General features: G+C 44.2%; 1 protein-coding gene across 3 annotated transcripts in view; it reads left to right on the top strand.

The window, feature by feature from the left end:
• The window catches only part of LOC110484040 (transmembrane protein 94), a 37,435-nt gene that overhangs the window by 10,695 nt on the left and 6,860 nt on the right, over window positions 1-19,880 (top strand). The window contains exons 8-24 of one of the 3 annotated variants that reach the window (XM_021554384.3): window positions 86-172; window positions 462-578; window positions 4,260-4,316; window positions 6,139-6,243; window positions 6,838-7,002; window positions 7,239-7,448; window positions 7,610-7,925; window positions 8,669-8,842; window positions 12,053-12,155; window positions 13,336-13,553; window positions 14,734-14,912; window positions 15,113-15,251; window positions 15,870-15,985; window positions 16,831-16,930; window positions 18,332-18,440; window positions 18,980-19,169; window positions 19,674-19,751. In XM_021554384.3, coding sequence (XP_021410059.2) covers window positions 86-172; window positions 462-578; window positions 4,260-4,316; window positions 6,139-6,243; window positions 6,838-7,002; window positions 7,239-7,448; window positions 7,610-7,925; window positions 8,669-8,842; window positions 12,053-12,155; window positions 13,336-13,553; window positions 14,734-14,912; window positions 15,113-15,251; window positions 15,870-15,985; window positions 16,831-16,930; window positions 18,332-18,440; window positions 18,980-19,169; window positions 19,674-19,751 — 2,463 coding nt within the window. Of the gene's footprint in view, window positions 1-85; window positions 173-461; window positions 579-4,259; window positions 4,317-6,138; window positions 6,244-6,837; window positions 7,003-7,238; window positions 7,449-7,609; window positions 7,926-8,668; window positions 8,843-12,052; window positions 12,156-13,335; window positions 13,554-14,730; window positions 14,913-15,112; window positions 15,252-15,869; window positions 15,986-16,830; window positions 16,931-18,331; window positions 18,441-18,979; window positions 19,170-19,673; window positions 19,752-19,880 lie in introns of all 3 variants that reach the window. The other 2 variants (XM_021554377.3, XM_077787354.1) reach the window with 2 other exon arrangements.

Below are 19,880 nucleotides of genomic sequence, written 5' to 3'. Positions count from 1 at the left end.
CAGGGCTGAGAACGTTACAAGGCACTGAAAACACCTTCCCTGCAAGTGCCAGTAGTTAGGTGACAGTGTCATCTCTGAATTGCAGGCTGGATTCCTGATTACAAATGCTGTGCGCTTCATTTTCCAAGCTCCTGGAATTGCTTCCTGGCAGTACACTCTTCTTCAGCTGCAGGTAAAGGAGAGACAACCTATCAAAGGCAGTACAAATGTTTTTGCCTTAAACTCATTGGTGTTTACACCAAATTCGTCAGGAAAATCAGTTGCAAGTTGGTGTGATTGATTCATGGTGTCCTTCATTAAATCCCCCTAAGGCGTGCACTGTTTGGCACTGCTTCTGTCCCCTTCCTTCTTGCCCTGGCCTTTTATCCCTATCTTCTCAGTGTGGTGGAGAAGGTGTCATGTGAGAGGTTCTGACTTCTTGTTGTCCGTGCTTGTTGTGGATCACAGGTTGTTTTTTTCAGGTGAATGGTGTCTTACCCATCCTTCCATTGCTCTTTCCTGTCCTGTGGATTCTTGCTACAGCCTTTGGAGAAGCCAGAGTGTTGGCTCAGATGAGCAAGGCCTCCTCCACCTCACTGGTAGGTTTCTCTCCACCTGAAACCCTTGCAGAGACAAGGGCAGGAGATGAAAAGGCTCTGTGAAATGAGAATTCAGCAGATGTGTCCACACAACCGTAAAACCTTGGATCTTTGGTTGTCCCAGCTGTTCTCCACTCTCCCTGGAGTACAATATTACTTCTTGAACAGATGCTTTAAATTTTTCAACCTCTCTACAGATATCCCAAGGTGATAGGAAGCTCTGGTGATGCCGTAAAACTCGTCAGGGCGTGTGTTTTCTGTCAGCAGAGTTTGTCAGAGGGGTCAACATGGAAATAAATGCTCGGGGGTGGCTGTAACTGGGCGATGTGTAGCCACTGAGAAGGAATGAGGTACATCATATCCTCTGCAACGCCCTGTGGGCTGAACAATCCTTTCCTGAGGCTCTGGGGCGTTCTTTGCAGGCGTGGCCTTTGAGTAGGTCAGGGAGGAAGAGCAGTTTCTGGTGGTTGTTCTGGTTTGGGGCGTGGAGTTTGGTGGTTGGGTGGGATATGGTCCTGAATTGGATGTGCTGTTGTGTGTCTCTTCTTTTGTCCTGGTGGCAGTGCTGGTGAGGTGCACTGAGCTATGTTTGTCTTCTGTTCTGATTTCTCTTACTTGGATGGAATTTCTCCTTCTTGTCCTTCCTTGGCTTCTGTGGCCCTGGGTCTGTGTTTACTATTCTTTTCTCTCTAGTTGAACATGACTAAGCTGCCCATGTCCTGGGAGGAAGGTCACATTACATCCCTTAGTAGCATTTGCACCTCTAGATTCTCTTCTCAGTGTTTTCACCACTTTACCTTTCCTACCCATGCTCAGCTTCACTTGGTTTGTACTTTTGAAAACTCCCTCTTTCCCATCACAATTTGCAGTTCAGCTGGAATGAGCCAGAGCTCCTTGGCTTCCTTACTTCATCATTCTCAACATTCCCATTTGCCCTGTCACTCATACTTGCACATTCCTTTTTTTCCTTTCCTGTCTTCTCCTTTTTCTTGTCCAGACAACTCTGTCTGTCCAGCCAGCTCTTTCTGTGGCATCTCAGACATGATCCTCCATCCTTGCTGCTGCAGAACAGCTGCTGTGATGTGCCTTGGTCACATTCCCCCTGACCAGGGCAGTCACTTGGCCTCCCTGTTTCCCTCCTTCCTTCTCTCTTCTCTGTTCAAAATGTAGCAGGTAAGACTCTTCTCCTCTCCAATCACTTGGCCTACTTGGTGGCAACTTGGCCACTTCTCCACCTTCTTCCCCTTCCTACCAAGTTCAAGCTGTTTGAGTCCCAATTTTTCAAGGCCAGAGGTGACCTTTGTGACTGGTGGAAAGGACACAAACCAATGCCCCCCTAAACAAGCCCCAGGTTTCATTACTACAGTTGGACTGCAGCAACATTCCTTTTAGAAAGGAATTTGCTGTTGCTTTGAAAACTTTTGTAGTGCCTTTGATAGGTTGTCTCAGTAATTATTTACCTTCACTGCTAAAAATGGACATTCTGTGTTAGTGGGAATTTCTGCAGTATCCGATTTCCAGTCCTTGGAAAATTTACATCTTTTGTCTCCTAGATTTAGGAGCAAAGAGCACGTCAATCAAAATTCTGGTCTGTTGTAACTGCTCATATTCCTTTTTACCATCTCTAGTTAAGTAAACATTTCAAACACCTTGAGGCACTATAAGCATATTTTCCAAACCTCTGATCTTTCTCTTGGCATTCCTTTTAGCTTTCTCCACTGTTTCAAGATCACTGTAGGGTTATGAATCTCAAACCCCATAAAATATTCCAGTAATAGCTTTTGATAAATTTCAGAATAATTTGGACTTTCTGCTCTGTGTTCCCTTGTTTGTACAACAAAGGATCCCATTAGATCTTTCAGCCACTCCTTTAAAAGGCCAAGCTTTGTTCAGCTGCAGTTACTGCTTTCTGAGAATCCTCATCCTGTAAATCCAACCTCCATTTTTGCACCTAAATACACAGCCTTAGTTTTGTGCCCATTTTTGCATCCTGCCCAAGCAATCCATATTGTTCTGTGACAGTGGTCTGTCCTCTTTACGTTGCAGGCCTAAACTTTGTATCCTTTACAGTCTCTATCAGTAATATGTTGTTTTTAATTTTCTCTCAGGTTATTAACAAAGTACCCAGATTTGTCCCTGCTTGAGCTAGTAACACATTATTGCAAATAATTTCTGTTTCTCTTCCATTTAGAGATTGTCTATTTCTAATATATCTAACATGAGTCCTATTACCTTGATATTTTAGTTAGAAAACTAGTCAAGCATTTAGAATCAAGTCAAATTATCAAATGGTCTATGTCAAAAGCAGTACTTTTATCAGATAAATCTGTACTTTTGTCAAAACAGATATCACAATAGTTTGAGGGGATTTGCTGCTCATATAGTTGTGGTGTTTGGCACTGATTTTATTATTTCACTTCTTTTATTAGTCTCATATTAGCTGCTCTTTTATTCTGTTTGAAATTAAAGTCTGTCTGGGGTCCTGTGGTAACTTGGATGGTTCTCCTTCCCTTTTTGGGCATTGGCACCACTTCCATTGAACTGGGACTTAATCCATAGTTCAAGCCTTGTGCAAAATCAGCAGTAACAGTCATTGTCCAGACCTGCTAATTTAAACATATTTACTTTCTGAAGCTGGTGTTGGAATGGAAAATATTTCATAGTTATCATATGGTATGATTGTATCACTGCATAAGGAATAGCAATATTTATTTAACACGTCTGCCTTGCCTACAATGTCATTTGCAATTTCACTGTCTTTAACAAGCAGTGGTCTGGTTTTAATTACCAACTGGTATACTTTCCCTTATTTTTTATGTTAATTCTTACTACTATTTTCCTTTCACTCAAAACTGGTTTCTTATTTTTACTATGGGATTGTTACTTTTAAAAATTGTAACAAAATATTCTTAAACAGTTCCTAGTTATCCTTCATAGTTCTCAGTTTAAATTATTTCTGACATATTTCTCTTGGCTTGTTTTGGCTTTGTTAAACTGATCCTTTTTCAAGTGCCAGATATCTGCATTATTATTTGGGCTATAGTTTCATATACATATAAATGTAATTGCCATGTTCACTTATGGTTATGAATAGACTTAAATTTAAACTTTTTTAAAATTACATCTAGTGTGGAATACCTTTGTGCTGGATGCAAAATTTCTGAGTTAGTGAATTTCTCAGGGTAATTCCAAGAGTGCCGTGGTGGTGCCCTGCTATAATTTCTTTTCATTTCTTCTCCACATCCCATTCATATCACCTCACTCCTCTGTGTCCATTGTGTTCCAGGCATCTGCTTTTCCAACCGGTCTTCCTGTAACTGACCCATATAAGTTAAAATCAGATCACTCAATCCTGGCTCTTTCTAGCTAAAAATAACCACCCAGAAAGATCCTCCTCTGGGTCTAATTGCTATTATTTTCTCTGTAGACATTTAGGTAATGACTGTGTTCCTCTGTGATGTACAACACTAAGCACTTTGCCTGTGCTTCACAAGTAGATAAAAACAGAGTCCATTAAAGACGTAATTGCTTTGATGAATTATTGGTCTGCCTTGGTACAGTGATTCCCACAGAGCAGGACTCCTGCTTTCTGCTCCCTGAAGGCACATCCTGTGGGAAGGATGTTCCTCATGGCACATTTCTGAGCACAATTATAGTAACTGGTCTCTTCTCTTGCTGCAGCTTGCTAAGTTTTCAGAGGACACTCTCAGCAGCTACACAGAGATGGTATCTTCTCAGGTACTATTATTATGAATTGTTTTCCTCCATCTTCATTGCAGAACTTCATGATATCCTTTCCCTTCCTCTCTGATCTCCTGCTTGTTGCTAGACCCTTTTTACTTGTGTCAGTTGTCCATTGTCACTCATGTGTTGCTTTAATTTGATGTGCATGCAGGTTGCATGTCTTTCCCCTCCACCTCTCCATGTAAATACTGCTGTTCTGACTAGAGTTTGAGGTGACCTCAATACTCAGTCCAGTTGGGCTTTTCTGAATATTGTAAATGGTTTGAAATCAACATTTTCTGTCCTGGAGACAGAAAATTTTCAAGTCCTGTTCTACAAGACTAGAAGTAAAATGAACTTTGTATGGTGTGTGTCTGAAAGAAGTATTTTACTTGTACCAGAAAAAACTTTGTTCAAGCCAAAATGAAAACCCAGAGGGAATGGTGGTCAGCACCCAGACCAACTGCAGAAGGACCATGGGATGTTCAGGCTTTTTAAAAGGCTGATCCTGCTCTACAGACTTCTTATCAGGCTTAAGCACATTACTGGTGCTTCCAAAGCTGGGGCAATGGAACATTCAGGAGCCCTTTTTCTAGGGAATGAACTACTCTGGCCACTGTATAAATTGCATTATCCAGGTTAAACAGGTGGGTAGAGGAAAGACCCTTCTCTGTCTATCTGGTGTTAACCTTCCTCTTTCTGTAAGGAGGCAGATGGACTCCAGGAGTTATTAAAAATCCCTTGATGTGATAAGAATCAATTCCTGTCTCCTTGCTCCCAGACACTCAGAGAATTGCACACTTGTGTTTCTTTTGCTGGATATTTTGGTGCCTTTCTGTGCCAGTTCATCATATAGCTGAGATGTTTTTCAGATATTAAATGGCAGTGATTTTAGATGACCTTGTTGAGGAGATCTGTTTCTTAACTTTTGTAACATTTTTGCTTAGAAGAAACTGGTTTAAATAAGAACTTTTTTTTTTTTCTTGGTGATAGCTCTGTATTGTTTTTCATTTGAGCTTACTGCTGTACTAACCAATAGGATCAAGGGAGCATAATTTGAGGAACTTTGGGTGAAGTGCTCTGCAGTCACAGTATTCCAGAATGTCAGCTAAAAAAACAGTAAAATAACACAGTAATTCAATCATGGTTTTGCTGGCTTTAGGACTGCCAGAGGAAAACACACACCTCTGGTGCTTGGATTGATTGCTGCCATCCAGACTCCCTCTGAAACATGTCTGTGTAGAAAATGAAGGGTTCCAACTGGACATCCTAATTTTGCAAAATATCCCCTTCTCTCTGCTCCATTAAAATTCTTTAGCAAAAATGGAGTAGTCAGGGCACTTTGACTTTGTTTCTGATGCTATCATTGCCTCAGTAAGTAACCTTGAACAAGTCGCCTCACCACAGGGACCCCGTTCTTTACCTGATTTGCAGCATGGTGGTGGGAACTGAAAGGCCTCAAACTCCACAATCCAAGGGGCTGAGTTACTTCAGGATAAAAACACCAAGAGGTGACAACTAATTCACTCAAAATGAACTCACTTCAGAATTCATTTCCATGGTTTTGGATAGACAAGAGGTAGTTTCAGTAAATTCTCAATTCAACAATCAGACTGACTGTTAGCAATCAGTAGAAAGGGGAATAAATGCTTTTCCCTGGAGAACACCAGCACTGTATCAGGTAACAGGTTCCCACAGAGACTGATGTTTATCTTACAGTATATCCCTGTGTTGAAAGTGAAAGCAGGTAATGTCATACTCCCTTTTTTCCTTCTCTCCCTTCATCTTCCACTGAGTGAGTCTCTAACTGGCTGATGTCCTCTGCTTCCCTCCTCAGGAAATGATACGCTGTATCTGGAGCCACTTCCTCTGTGTTTTAAAAGGCAAATCCCCAACTCTGAGCTTCACTTCCAGCTTGCTCCACAGTCTGGGATCTGTCACTGTGAGTATTGCTGGGTTGTCAGAAAGAGGAGCCCTTTGAGGATGCTTCATTTGCATCATTCATGTTATCCTTCCCTGAGCACAAACTGCAATCAGTTCACTGTGCTGGAATTAGAAACCCTTCAGGCACCTGTCTCTGTAGAAGAGTTTATAACTGTCTTGTCATGTCCAAGCACATTTACAGGCTAAAACAATGGTTTGAGGTACTCTGTGACATCTGACAGGATGTCTGTATCTTCCAGCTCTGGTTCTGGTTAAATTATCCTCTTTATTCCTGTGCAAGAACCAGCTGTTTTGGGTTCTAGGTAGTGAAATAGGTTGAATAGTTGCTTCCTTCCTTTGGTCTTCATGCTTAGTTTTGTAATATGCTGAAGTGAAATTGGTGTTAAACAATCCATCAATCTTATTAGAGTAAGGAATTATTTGATTTCTTGGAGAGTTATTAGGTGCAGTTTTTTAAGAGAAAAAGTTGATAAAGGAGAGACTTGTCTATCCTCCCATGTGTTTATTAATGTCATGATATTTACAACTATGCATGAACACAGATGTTTTCACTAAGATTTTTCTTTCCTGGGGGTGTTGTGGGATGTTCTAGGTGCTCTGCTGTGTAGACAAGCAGGGGATTCTTTCCTGGCCAAACCCCAGTCCAGAGACTGTTCTGTTCTTCAGTGGGAAGGTGGAACCACCTCATGACAGCCACGAAGACCTGACTGATGAGCTTTCCACACGGTCCTTCTGCCATCCTGAGATGGAAGATGAGGTGAGTGATCCTTGGTCCATAATTTAATGTGTTGGCTGCAATCATAGTTTGACTGACACACAATGTGATATTATAGAGGGGCTTTGTAGAGAAGTCCTGTGCCATAATTCTTTGCTTAAAGATGAAGAAGCAAGCTAAGATCCTTTTCTACAGGAGTCCTGAAGCAGCAGGTGAATCAGCAGTGCCTTGTGTTCAACTGCTGAATCACCACCCTTTGCTCTCTTGGTCTCCCACAGCCCCATGAAAGAGATGCTTTGCTCTCTGGCCCCCTGGCAGACACAGTGCACATGGCCAATGAACAGGAGAGGAACAACTGGTCTGGTGATGCTCCAAAGGCTCCTGAGGCCTCTGCCCACCGAAAGCCAAACAGCAGAAGCAAACATCCCTCTGGATCCAATGTGAGCTTTAGCAAGGACACAGAGGGTGGAGAGGAGGAACATACTCAGGTAAGACTTACTGGAGAGGCACACAAGTAGGCTTTTGTGGAGCCATAACACAAACTCAAACCCATAGAGTCCCCACTGTTGGGGAATTTAATCCCTGCAAGATTCTAGGCTCAAGCTATATTCACTGTAGCAAACTACAGTTTCTCTGCCTGTTGGACCAGGTTGTTGGGGACAGCGAAGTGTTGGCTTGTGAGGCTGAAGACTTTGTGTGTGACTACCACCTGGAGATGCTCAGCCTGTCCCAAGACCAGCAGAACCCCTCCTGCATCCAGTTTGATGACTCCAACTGGCACATGCACCTGAATTCCCTCAAGCCTCTGGGCCTGAACGTGCTGCTCAACCTGTGCAACGCCGGCGTGACTGAGCGGCTGTGCCGCTTCTCCGACCACCTCTGCAACATCGCCCTGCAGGAGACTCACAATGCTGTGCTGCCTGTCCATGTGCCCTGGGGCCTCTGTGAGCTTGCCAGGCTGATAGGTGAGGAGGAACTGGATGAACAGACATGAAGAAATCAGAGCTGTCAATAGACACTTAATTCTTAGAGAGCATGAGAATATTTCCCCAGTCCTGTTTGCTGAGGAGGTGGAAATACAGAGCTGACTCTGTTGTTGCTTGGTTGCCAAAAGAGTTTATTAAAGAGATGGCTTTTGGCAAGTTCTGACATTGTCAGTGCTATCCAAGGAACAAATGTTATCAAGGATAGTGCCAGCCAACCCTGACTAGGCTTCATATTCTCCTGATGTGAGTCTGCTGGTCTCATCAGGAGACAAAGAATACCTGCTGATGAACAGATATCTAGCCTATCTTTACAGCAGGGCTTTACAGGGAGTTTGGGGATGAATTATGTACCTCTGCTCATTTTACAGTTGGGAAAATGGAGGCATAGGGGCAGTAAGAGGTTAGAGGTAACATTAGGATTAAAAACTGGAAACTTGAACTCACTTCTGTGCCTGTCCTGTGATGTCACAATTACTCTCATCAGTAAACAAGAGCATATGAACACTGTAATTACTAATCTTTGGATTACTACACTTTTGATTATTTTTATCCTAGATCTTGAGCCATATTTACATAGATGAATAGTGAGCACAGCTCACCTACCAGTTGCTGGGGAGGTGTCAGAATGATCACAGGCAAAGTGGGTGGCACAGCATCAGAAGGGATCTTTCTTTTGCATTGATTAGAGTCTGATTTTCCTCCTCCTTGTATTCATCTTTCAGGTTTCACACCAGGTGCTAAAGATCTTTTCAAGCAGGAGAACTATTTGGCTTTGTACCGCTTGCCAAGTGATGAGATGGTGAAGGAAACCATCCTGGGGAAGCTTTCATCCATCACCAAGAGGAGACCCCCCCTGAGCCACATGATTAATCTGTTTGTGAAGGACACCACTACCAGTAAGGCTGCCTCTTTCTCTGGGCACCCACTTGGCACAGGGGGAGATTTCCTCAGAGAGCCCAGAAAATGTCAGGCTGGAAGAGCCTGGAGTCCCTGTGGAGTGATGCCCCTGTTCTGCCCATGGCCAGTGCAGATATGATTAACAAACCTCAGTGACCATCTGTGGTATTCTGAGGGGGGGAATTCTTCCCAGCCTTGATTCACTCCAGGATCAAAATAATTAGAAAAAAATATTTTAGATAGCACATAGTAAACCTGTTTTCTGTGAAGAAATGTCGGTGCAGAGTATGGTATGGGTTTATTGAGTTTTTAATAGGCTTCATGATGGTAGTGAAACTCATACTGCACAGGGCTGAATGTCACTCTGGGTTTTAGTTAATAATGCTCATCCTTCTGATAAATCCTAAACCAATATCTTTGTGAGATGTCTAGTGTATTACATTACACACTCCTATATTGCATACTAATAAGAAATCACAAAACTCCCATGCAAACTCACAGTGACCATGAATATAAACCTGAAGTCAAGCAGATTTCTCCACTCTTTCTATGCCTTCCTTCTCTCATAGGAATGGGCTAGGATGAAAAGGATGTACAGCTGGCTGAGGTCTTAAAGCACCTCAGAAAGATTTAACAGCTTGCCTGTCAGAGCTCTTAGTCTCTCTGTAATTCCTTAAATTGACTGAACTTGGCTTTCTAGAGCTGACATATGTTCAATATTGAATCTGAAATATGATCATTTTGCTGGCCAGAGTTTTGCCAGGTTAAATTGTCTTTTCTCACCCACTTCTTAAATTTTTGTCTGTATCTGGGGAGGAGCTTTTTCATGTGTTCTGATTGCTACTATCTTGCCTTTGTAAGTAGAAATTGTTTTGATGCTGAGATTTTTAGTGTAGAGAAAAAACCTTTAATGTTGCCTCATTTCAACTCCTTATCCTCAATTTTAAACGGTTTATGTTAGAGCCTGGAGCTCAGACAAATAGGTGTGACCTGGATTATACTGTCTAGAGTAAATTCTAAGAGGAATTTTGCCAGTTGGGTTTGGTTAACCATTGGAACGCCTTTCACACAATAGTCCTGTCCCTTGAAATTTCCTAAAATACTGCCATTTCAGAACCAGAAATACTGGATTGTTCAGATAACATTGGGTGAAGTCAAATGGCTCTGTTTATGCAGAAGTCAGACCAGATGATCATAACTTACCTCTCTCCACACATTATTTGTGGATAAATCTTGGAATCCACCCACTTCCATGACATGCTGCAGTCAAAGCAAGATACATAAATTCTACAGCTGTAGCAGAAATAGGAGGCAGCTTTTCTGTATGTTCCTTTACTGTTCTATTGAAATATGTGTCTCACCATCTGGCAGTGTTCATCCCAGATCCATAGTAACCACATGGAAATGAGGTGCTCACGATGTCTTCCACTGAGGAAAATGGCTCGATACCATCTCTGTCTTCCTTTGCTGGAGCTGCCCTGCTCCATTCCTTTTGATCTGTTCATTGGCTCAGCTGGAGCAGTTTGATTCTTCCCAATGAGTCCCAGCAGCCGTGAATGGCTGGTCGTACCCCCTGCCCTATTCATTAGTTTTTTCCCCCCTTTTGCCAGAGAAATCCTGGCCTGAGAGTTCATGATTTGGGAAGGGAAAAGGCTGAGCTCATTTTACTGGCAAGGACAGCTCAGTGAACTCCTTGCAGTTTATACTGTCTGCAGTCACTGCCACTTTCCTCTTAGCAGGGCTGTGGTGTGGGATTCTGGTGGGAATTGATGGGAAATGGATTGCAGTTGCAGACAGGCATGAACGTGGGTACATCTGTGGTCATTGCAAGCTCTTGCTCTGTGTCCAGGACTTAGGTTTTGCATGGATAAACATCTCTTGTTCCCTCTTTCTGAGCAAGGACTATGTGACCTTAGGAGCAAGGTGGGAAGGATTAGGTGTTTATACAATAAAATTAACCAGAGCTCTGCACAAATGCTCTTTTGTGTCCCTGAGACAGGCTCCTTCTTTCATACACAGCTCTTATTCGTCTTGGAGGTTTGTTATGCTGATAAACTTGGCTTGTGATGACTATTTATAGCAAAAGCAGAGAGTTGCTATGATTTGGAAAATCCTCCGGTGTTCCTGAATGTCTCTGGCTGGTTTGTGTTGAGGGGATATTATTGGCACTGGGTTTCACCAGCCAGTGTGAGCATTAGCAGTCAGCAACAATGCCTGCAAGAAGCCTTTGGGCTCATTTTTCTTGGCAGTGGTTTTTTTTTTGGTGGATTTTTTTTTTTAAATTAGCTCAGCTTTGAAGCTACTGGGGGCAAAGTCACAGAGCAGCTGGAGGAGGGAAGGGAGACTCTACGTGCAGGAAATGTTAATGGGTTGATAAAAATGAGAGGGAGCAGGAGGTGTGGAGGGGAGACAGCCCCTTGTCCCTGAACTTGTGTCCCGTGCCTGAGACCTGCATCAGGGATGTCACACACCTCTGAGAAAAACTTTTTGACACCTCTGACTACAAGAGGGAATAAGAGATTTTGAGTCTGTATTAAAAACTAAAATAGGGGGAGAAAGAAAACCAGGACAAGCTGTGGTGTCCGTTGATTTTCAGTTCTTCCCTAAAGACAACATTTTTAGAGTCTCTTATATTGAACTTTTGACCCATCCTGATTTAGCACATTTTCAGGGTGAAAATGTGAAACAGGCTGTTATCTGGCAGGTCGCACTGTCAAATTATCCTCTGCTACTTGAATGAAAAGTGTTCAAGAATAGCTCTCACCCTTTAGTTCCACGTCTGGCCTAAAAATGAATGTACTTTGCAGCATAGGCAGACTTTGATCCCCGTGGGCTCATCACTACTGCTTGTACTTTCATGATGAGAGGCACAAAAGAATTTCTTTTCTACTCTGTGGGATGCAGAAGCAAGATAATATCCCACCTTTATAGGAGCAGGGTAAGGGAATAGGAAGGGACTACATGGCTCATATTTTATCACAGCCTTCTTTAAACCCACAATTACACAAAGTTGCAGGTGCATCATCGATCCTGAAAAATTTCTTGATGGAAACTGAAGACTTTCAGCAGAGGCAAAGGGGATATCTGGAATGCATCAAAGCATTTTGTGGGACCACTCAAATTTTAACAAATAAGGGAGCAGTTGGTGTGATATGCTCTTCCTGGGAGCTGTATATGTGATGCTGACTCATTGTTCTCCTACACTTCAGGCACTGAGCAGATGTTTTCTCATGGGACAGCTGACATCATCCTTGAGGCCTGCACTGACTTTTGGGATGGTACAGATATCTACCCCCTCTCTGGCTCTGACAGGTGGGCAGCTTTCCCATTTGGGGCATTCAGGAGCTGCAGATAAAATGTGGAGGGAACCTGGTCACTCTTAAAATTTTTTTTGTGATGCTTGTTAAGCTTTTTAAGGGCTTCAAGTAGGTTATGAACATGAGCCATCTCTGCTTGTAATTAATTGTTATCATAGCATGTAAGAGATTAGACAGCAACAAGCATTCAGTTGGACTGGAAGATCAGCCACTTCTTACTGTATCTGTTGGGATATTGTCCTCTTGTGAGTTGATTCTGAATGCACTGTGCAGTCAGACTGAATTGTAATCAGGTCATGCTGGTGGCAGAGAATTTTTTGTTGCTTTTCAAGAAAAATGTGTTGTCTTACATAAAATGCAAAATGATCAATTGTGCCTGAACCAGTCCACACAATGCATCACACTCTTGGAGTCCTGCTGCAGTATCTGACAATGTGTGCTGCATTTTCATCTACAGCTGAATTGCTGTTCCTCTTAGCACAGCAGACCAGTAATGTTTAGTTTCACTGCCTTTTCACATTGTTCCTATAAATCTGCTTATCCTCGAGTGTGGAGAAAACTGCCACTTATCATTTTTGGACTATTGATCATGTTACAAGCAAATTTAAAATCTGATGTATAGTCTAATTTGTTACCTTTGTGAATTCAGCTTAGAGAAGGAACTTTACCTTATTTCAGTGACTGAATATTGACTAAATACAGCTCCTGGGACCCAGACTCTGAAAGGGGATAAGAGAAAAGTCTGCTCCTGCAACTATCTCTGCCGTAGATCCTGTTGTCAGAGTTGTCCATTCCCTCTTTGGTGTTTATATCCCTACAGATAAATTATGTCAAATGAATTAAGCTTCTGCTGTCATGCGATGAACTTTCTTGGGGTCATCTGGCAGCCATATAGAGCATATTATATTAATAAGTGTATTTGAAGAGCTCTGTGTTCATACCCATCAATCTGATGAGCAAACAGAAACATTCACCACTGCTCCTGTTGGAATATGTGTTCTTGCTGCCCTGCAGTACCAGCAGCTTGGAGAATGCAGAAGCAGTAGGGAAAGGCTTCTTCAGACTTTCTAATCACTTTTTGTGGAAGATGTTTTTCCAAATACATCTAACTACAGCATTTCTGTATTGTCAGAAACTTTTGCTAACTTTGCCTGTTTTTTCCCTTTTCCACATAGGAAGAAGGTGCTGGATTTCTACCAGCGAGCCTGCCTGTCAGGGTACTGCTCTGCCTTTGCATACAAGCCGATGCACTGTGCCTTGTCCTCCCAGCTCAATGGCAAGTGCATCGAGCTGCTGCAGGTGCCGGGGCAGAGCGCGATCTTCACCTGCTGCGACCTCCCCGGGACCACTCCCATCAAACAGAGCAGCCGCAGGAACAGCTGGAGCTCAGATGGTATGTGAGCCTGCAACCAGGTCTGCTGCTGGCCCAGGGACTGGATCTGATCAGTCTAGAGCTGTAAGAGCATTGTTATTTGGAGTAGCAGATGGAAATTTGGAAGGATGAGTTTCTGAATTTTTGGAGGAAGTAATGATGTGGCAGCTGGTAGGGGTATTTCTAGTTAAGTTATTGAAGCTTACAGAGAAATTCTTCTCCCTGTGGGAAGTCTGTTTCTAAAGTAGGTTACAGTGAGTCAAGACTTCTGGGTATTTCAGTACTTGTTTTGCTATTTGTCTGATTTTATGGAAATCATATGTGATGGGATTTTCAAAGGATTGAAATATATAGTGCTATGCAACTACTATTCTTGATAGATTTTGTTGCTGTACTGAAGGAACTGATTCCCACTAGATGAACGTGACATGTATATGTCCTTCAGAAAGCAATGGAAACTGAGAAAGAAGGACATACCATTACATAAATCCAGGAGGCTCCTTTGGAAAACCAGTCTTAACTTCTTTCTGCCTTGGTCTCCCATTCTGTAAAATGTGACTAGTGGGGTTTCCAACAGCTAGGAACAGTTGTGACTGTTTTAGAAATACTTTGAGTCCCACCTGTGGCAAACCTTCAACTGTATGAAGTGTTGTATTATTTTGTTCTTCATGCTGCATCCAGCTCCCACTCATCATAGACTGATGTGGTGATGGTGAAGGAACCCTGTCAAAGAGCCTTTGCAGGCTTTTTGGAAGTGTTTGCAGGGAACATGATTCAGTTCCTTTGCATCAGCCCCTCGTGCTCTGATGCCACTGTGCCTCAGCTAGACTTACCATGTTGTTTAGGCACAGTAGGATGTGTTTTAAATGCATGCATCCTTGACCTTTTTACCAAAATTCCTTGTGACTGATCCCTGCCTTCTGTTTTATCTTTTTCCTTTTCACGCTTGCTGTTTCCCACTTGTGTTCTTGGTCTCCTACGTGGGCATGTCCTGAAACCACTTCTGTGACTGGATATGCTGGGACAAATGGATGTCTCTTCATCTTTCCTCCTGTGTTTGCGTTCCTGCACATTTTTGTGTCTGGATACCATGTCCTTGGGTGTCACCCTCGTGGCCTCCTCACCACGTGTCCTTTGTCTGATGCACACGTGGCCCCTCATATCTCAATGGGACTGCGTGTTGTTTGCATGCCTGAAGAAGGGATTGGGGAAGTGATGGAGAAGGAAGACTGTATCCAGGCTCTGAGTGGACAGATCTTCATGGGAATGGTCTCATCTCAGTATCAGGCCCGCCTTGACATTGTCCGCCTCATTGATGGATTGGTCAATGCCTGCATTCGTTTTGTCTACTTCTCCCTGGAAGATGAGCTCAAAAGCAAGGTAAGCTGTCTTTGCTGAACCCCCTGACCTTGCATGGCCCCTGGTTGTCTGACTGGAGAGTTTAGCTTCAGTGCAATCTAAGGTTAATCTGATTCAGCACACTAATGAGTCCAGAAGGTACCTGTGCTCCAGTATGGCATCAGTCTGCAGTGCTCTGGCCTGGGCAGCCACTCTAAAGCCCTTTGTCTGCTTACCCACAGGTGTTTGCTGAGAAAATGGGTCTAGAGACTGGCTGGAATTGCCACATATCCTTAACACCCAATGGTGATGTGCCTGGCTCAGAGATCCCCCCATCCAGCCCCAGCCATGCTGGCTCCCTGCACGATGACCTCCATCAGGGTGAGAACTGTGCCTTGGCCACTCTGGATGCCATGTGTTTCCTGGGTGGTTCTTTTAAACCCATTCATAGGTTCCTGTGTCCAAATCAGACACTTGATCTGTCAGAGCTTTGAGCACAAAACTCAGGATGGGCCTGGGGTGCATAAGTGACATCACTTTACATTTATAGCCTTTCTAGCCAGCCAGTATCAAGTTTTTGGAAACAGACATCCTTCTGTGCATCAACTGCCATGAATTTATGTGCTCATGAGTGCTTCTGGTTTTTGTTGGGGCCCTGGTCAAGCCACTGAAGATCCCTTGCCTGTGCATTACTCTTTGTTTTCTTACTTCAGCTGGGATTTCTTTATTCTCTTTCCCTAGAAGGACAGCAGAACAGATAAAGTATCATGTCTCAAAAGAGCAGAGACTAGGCTTACATATCTACCTCTGAACAGATTAGTCATCTAAAAATACTGCATTTTATATGACTGAGTGGGAGATCTGAGTGTTGCTAGCCCAGAAAATCAGGCTTCACGTTTCCTGGCTTCTGCAGCGCCACGTGCATGTCCCACATGGGTGGCACAGGGGTGGCAGAGGCAGGTTTGTGATTGTTGTTTATGCTACTTCTCTCTGCTCCAGTTTCCCGAGATGATGTGGAGGGGCTTCTGCTGATGGAAGAGGAGGGGCACTCGGATCTCATCAGCTTCCAGCCAACAGACAGTGATATCCCCAGCTTCCTGGAGGACTGTAACAGGGTGAGGGCCTCTCTCCCTGTACACCTCCTGCTGTTGTCATGGGCAGGAGTGTCACCTCAGAGGAAATTCCTCTTCGAAGCAGATTGGTTTCCATTGGGACCCCTGATTTTTCTCACCCTCTTTGAGCCTGGTATCTAAAACCTGGGAAATTTGGGATTCTCTCAGTTGCTTTTGCTGAACAGCTCTTTGCTTTGGAGTATAGGAGTGGAGGTTACCACACATGGGGTAACCTTGAGAGCTGCGTCTCAGTTCCTCTGGGTCTCATGGGCTGGGCAGGGAGTGGGAGCATCCCCACTTTCCATGCAGACAGAAGAAACACTCTCTCCTCCAGCTATGAGCCACAACCTGGTGCTGCCCAGTGGTCACAGTGCATGACAAGCCCTTCCTGCTTCAGAAAGACCTCACACACATTCAGCAGAGGTTACATGAAGATCAGAGATACAGATAAAAAAAAAATCTTTTAGGCCTGGTTTTAGAAGGCAAGAACCCTTCTTGCCTTGCTGCAGGTTGATGTGGCTGCAATTGAAATAGATCCAGTTGCTAGAAGACTGCAGATGTGTCTGACTAGATTCTCCACACTGGCAAAAAGTCCTTAGAAATCCTTGAGAATAGGTTTGTCACACTGACCTTACAAACCCTGAGGACAAGTACAGGCAGCTTGGCAGGTCAGTGTAGAACTTTATCAGAACTTTTGGCAGTGGCTTGGGAAAGGCAGTTCTGTCTGCTGGAACATGAATTTGTGTCTGATCTTTGAGTTGCATAGTTCTAGGAATCATCATTCTCATTTCAGCAGTTCCCTCTGAAATGCCTCTCTCACACTCCCTGCTTAATCTGTCCTTTTTCAGGCCAAACTCCCCCGGGGGATCCACCAGGTGAGACCTCACCTCCAGAACATTGACAACGTGCCTTTGCTGGTGCCCCTGTTCACAGACTGCACCCCAGAGAGTAAGTGGCCTTTCCTATTCCTGTCCATGAATCCCTTCCCAGCTCCTTGGTGTGGCTCATCCAAGTGTGGACATAGGTGAAGGGAAGGGGATACCTTCCAGTAATGTAGAAGGGCATATTGATATTAATTACCCTCTGTTGCTACCTGTGGGGAGCCAGGTGTTAACTGAATTTTAGTGCAGCTGTTGTCCAGCTGCTGAGTTGGGCTGAGAACCACTCCTTTCAACGTGCATTCATAAGAGTCACAAAAGCAAACATCTAAAATGCTACTGTCTTTCATTAAATAAGTGTTATCAGTGTACCAGGAGACTTTGGTCTCTGCTCACAACTCTTCTATAACTCAGCAATCACTTCCCAGAAGAATTTTTCCTTGGCAGCTACTGTTAGCACCTTCTGCTGCTTTGCAGTTTTTGATTGCAGGAAACAGAAAGGACAACATTTCTCTCTCTCTGAGGTATTACTTAAAGAAAGGGGCTGAGTGCTCAACTGGCAAATAACTGCCAAATCTCCAGTAAGTGTGGAGCATCATTATGATTTGCCATTTTAGTACCTCTGGTCACAGTTTCCAGCATGTCAATCACAGTCCAGTCTGCCTTCATGTTTAAGTGTCCAAATTTCCTCTCTCTGACAGAAGTGACAGCTCCCCATTTGATCCAACCCCTCCCTGTGTCTTTGTGCACCGGGCATTTAATGAAGGTGTTTACAAGAGATTCTGCAGAGAGGAGGCTTGGGGTTTTTTTGCCTGGAGCATGCCTGGAAAATCCATGTATACACAGAGCACTGTGCATGGAGCTACAGAATTAAAATCAGATCAGACAGCAGCTTTGACTTAGAGGTCCCAGGGATGTCAATAAACATATTGGTAGGTAGAAGTGGTGGTGCGTGGGAGTGCAGGAACTGGGCTCTGAGTATGGCTAAATGTGGCACTACTTTTGCAGTGGTTTGTTACATTCCCTCCCTTCCTTTAGACTTGCAACAACACTAGTGATGTGCTGCTGAGTTTGAAAAACTGTGTTTATTTTCAGTTTGAATTATTTAGATTTATTTCATTTCTGCTGTTTTCTAACAAGAGCATTAGATGCTGAAGCTGTTTTATGCACCCAGGCTATACCTTACAGCTCTGGTCTGAAAGAGGTGTGCTGGAAATGCAAATCTCTGGGTCATAGTTCTGTGAACCACAGATAATTCCTGCAGTGTCAGGTACCTAGAGCACCTAGTCTGCAGTTAATTAACTATCTAATCGTGTGCTTTTACTGTGGACCTCAATGTACACAGTCGTGAGTATCAGATGGGGCAGTTTTAAAGGATCTGTTTGTTATCCAGATTGGAAAGGGTGTGAAACACTGCATTTTTATGTGCATCATGATGTAACACATTATTGCTCCTTCTGTTCCTTTGCAGCCATGTGTGAGATGATTAAGATCATGCAAGAGTATGGGGAAGTGACCTGCTGTCTGGGAAGCTCTGCCAACCTTCGGAACAGCTGCCTCTTCCTGCAGAGTGATATCAGGTGGGGCAGGGTCTATTCCTCCTCCAGCTGACTTTGCCTTCATCTTAGCAAGTACCCAGCCATGGGTGACACCACACCTGTGGCTTCTGCAGGGAGGTGCTCACAATTGCTCTGTCCATTTTTAGCTGCATTTGTCTACAAGAGGGAGATTTGGGGGGATTGGATGGGGATGTCTGTTTAAGGCCCTTGACACAGAGGTATTTCCATGTCTGAAAGGAAGATAGCTCTCTTACATGCTGGACTGTTGTGCCCCAAATGCCATTACAGATGCTTCCCATTGGGTGAAAGATGGAAGCACCCATGGATCAGCCAATTTGTTGACCTTGTGCCACAAACCCAAATATGTTCATTATTTCTCTGTGAATAACTGAAACTCTAGGGAGATTGATCCTAATTTCATGTTATAGTTCAGGGCAATAAGAGAGCAAGTTATACAGAGCATGGTATAACACAGAGTGACCTTCCAAGCTGGACTGCAGTGAGACAGTTTCCTTTCTGGGATGAGGCCTTTCACCAGCACCCCTGTGTTGTCCTTGCAGTATAGCCCTGGACCCTCTCTACCCATCCCGCTGCTCCTGGGAGACCTTTGGCTATGCCACCAGCACCACTCTGAGCAATGGCTCTGAGGAGCTCACCCCGCTGCAGCTCTCAGGGCAGCTCAACAGCCTGCCCTGCTCCATGTCCTTCCGCCAAGAAGAGAGCACCAGCATCATCAGGCTCATAGAGCAGGTGAGCCAAGCAATCCCCTCTCCCCTCTGCAAGGAGCAGAGCCAGGAGCTCACACCAGCATTCTGCTTGAGGTGCCCACAGTGCTGCCAGCAGGAGCTTTTGTCCAGGAAACACAAGAGGGAAAAACTTCCTGCCTGGCCCTGCTGGTCCAAAGTAGAGGGAATGGATTGGAAATGGTGCCTTGTGGCAACAGAACATGAATATTCATCTGGATGAAGTATAATTTTGAGAGATGCCTAGCCAGGCAACAATACAGTGTTAAGGAGGAGCATAACCCCAGAAAATCCAGGAATTTAAACAAACTTACCCCTTGGCTAAATCCTGCCTTTCCTTCAGAACCTCTTCATGTAGGCAAGAGACCTTCCCTTTTTGCTTTCAGTGTGTCCAGATCCTCTCCCCTCCCACTTCCCCTGCAGGCCACATGTTCTGCCCCTGCCTGCCAGTATCTGCTCTTGGCTGGTAGCTGCTCCCAGCAGGGCTCTCAGGGCTTGTGCTTCCTTCCAGGCCAGGCATGCAACCTATGGGATCCGCAAGTGTTTCCTCTTCCTGCTGCAATGCCAGCTGACCTTGGTTGTCATTCAGGTGAGTCCTGGCCTGGCTGGGGACAGTGTTTAGCTCAGAGGACACGAGGGCTCACATGGATATGGGTGGCTGCAGTGGGGCAGCCTCGAGGGAGAAACATGGCCTTCAGTGAGGCTTACACAGTGTGTT

The sequence above is a fragment of the Lonchura striata genome, chromosome 19, assembly GCF_046129695.1.
Source record: "Lonchura striata isolate bLonStr1 chromosome 19, bLonStr1.mat, whole genome shotgun sequence".
Lineage (NCBI taxonomy): Eukaryota > Metazoa > Chordata > Aves > Passeriformes > Estrildidae > Lonchura > Lonchura striata.
This window is presented reverse-complemented; position numbering and strand designations above follow the sequence as displayed.